We start from the raw sequence: 1,097 nt of genomic DNA, 5'->3' as shown, positions 1-1,097 counted from the left end.
AGGATCCAGGACCAGACAGGAGGGATGGAGTAGGTCTGGCTGGGGTAGCAGGAAGCACAACCCAAAGCTTTACGAGATGCAAGATGGAGTCGGAGAAGGTGCCGTTCTCCCAACCCCTCGCCTGCTCCCCACCGCCCTTACCTGAAGTCAGGAATCCCTGAGGCAGTGCTGATTCCAGCCCCTGTGTGAAACACCACATTGGATGAACTCCGGATCAAGTCCGCCAGCTCCAGCACCTTCCTCTCCAGTTCCTCCGGCGGGTCAAAAATCTGAGCAGAAGAGACAAGCCACCATGGGAATGGAGAGATGCAGGGATGGATGATGGATCCTACACACCTCCCAGCACAAAGACCCAGTAAACCACAAATCTTTCTTATCCACGAAAGGAAAGATTTCACATTCCTTAATGACAAAAGCATTTAATCAGAGAGAAACAGTGTTGTATAAACCATAGCCATGCAGGATAAGGGCTAAAAGCACCTAATGCAGATGAGGGTATTATTGCTTTTGCTGACAGGCAGCTGATACCCTGAGAAGTGGACGGGCTCCAGGGCACTGCCGGGCAGTGGGAAGACAGGAGCAAACCTGGTGCCACCCCACATGCGCTCAACTCGGGCTGTCACTGGCACAGCCACCGGCTCTGTACACAGGACAAGGGCCGAGGGACGGTGAGCAGTGTGGGAAGACATGGAGGTGGGGGACGTGGGGACGCTGTGGCTGAATGGGATCATGTGCTCACCCCGCTTTCTGGCACAGGATTTCATTTCTGTGAGATGCTTCTCCAGCCCAGTTTCCTGGGGACAGGGACTGAGGACAGGCCCCCGTGTGTCCCTGTCCCCTCACCCCAAAACCTGTTTTAAGCTTCCAAGTAGTGTTGGGGGCATGGGGCTGGGATCACCACTGCAGTGCCCGGCACAGGCCCCTCACATCCACCCCCTGGGGATAAAATGGTCCCCATATGGCTGGAAATCCCTGTTGTGGGGGGCACCAAACAGGGGAATAGTGCTGGGGTGGGACAACGACAAGGAGAGCGCCATGGGGCTGGGGAGCACAAGGAGGGAGTCATGGGGTGGGCCTGGGGGGACATGGAGGGAGCC

The 1,097-nt window shown here is 56.5% G+C and overlaps 1 protein-coding gene across 1 annotated transcript in view; it reads right to left on the bottom strand.

Moving 5' to 3' along the window:
- Positions 1-602, bottom strand: part of SIRT6 (sirtuin 6) — a 7,135-nt gene extending 6,533 nt beyond the window's left edge. The window contains exons 1-2 of the mRNA XM_009880894.1: positions 516-602; positions 142-269 (exon numbers count right to left, since the gene is read on the bottom strand). Coding sequence (XP_009879196.1) covers positions 142-269; positions 516-602 — 215 coding nt within the window. The remainder of the gene's footprint in view (positions 1-141; positions 270-515) is intronic.
- Between the last annotated feature and the right edge of the window lie 495 nt (positions 603-1,097).

Source organism: Charadrius vociferus, unplaced genomic scaffold (assembly GCF_000708025.1).
Source record: "Charadrius vociferus isolate BGI_N301 unplaced genomic scaffold, ASM70802v2 scaffold2003, whole genome shotgun sequence".
NCBI lineage: Eukaryota > Metazoa > Chordata > Aves > Charadriiformes > Charadriidae > Charadrius > Charadrius vociferus.
Note: the sequence above shows the minus strand (reverse complement) of the source record. Positions and strands in the feature narration are given on the sequence as shown.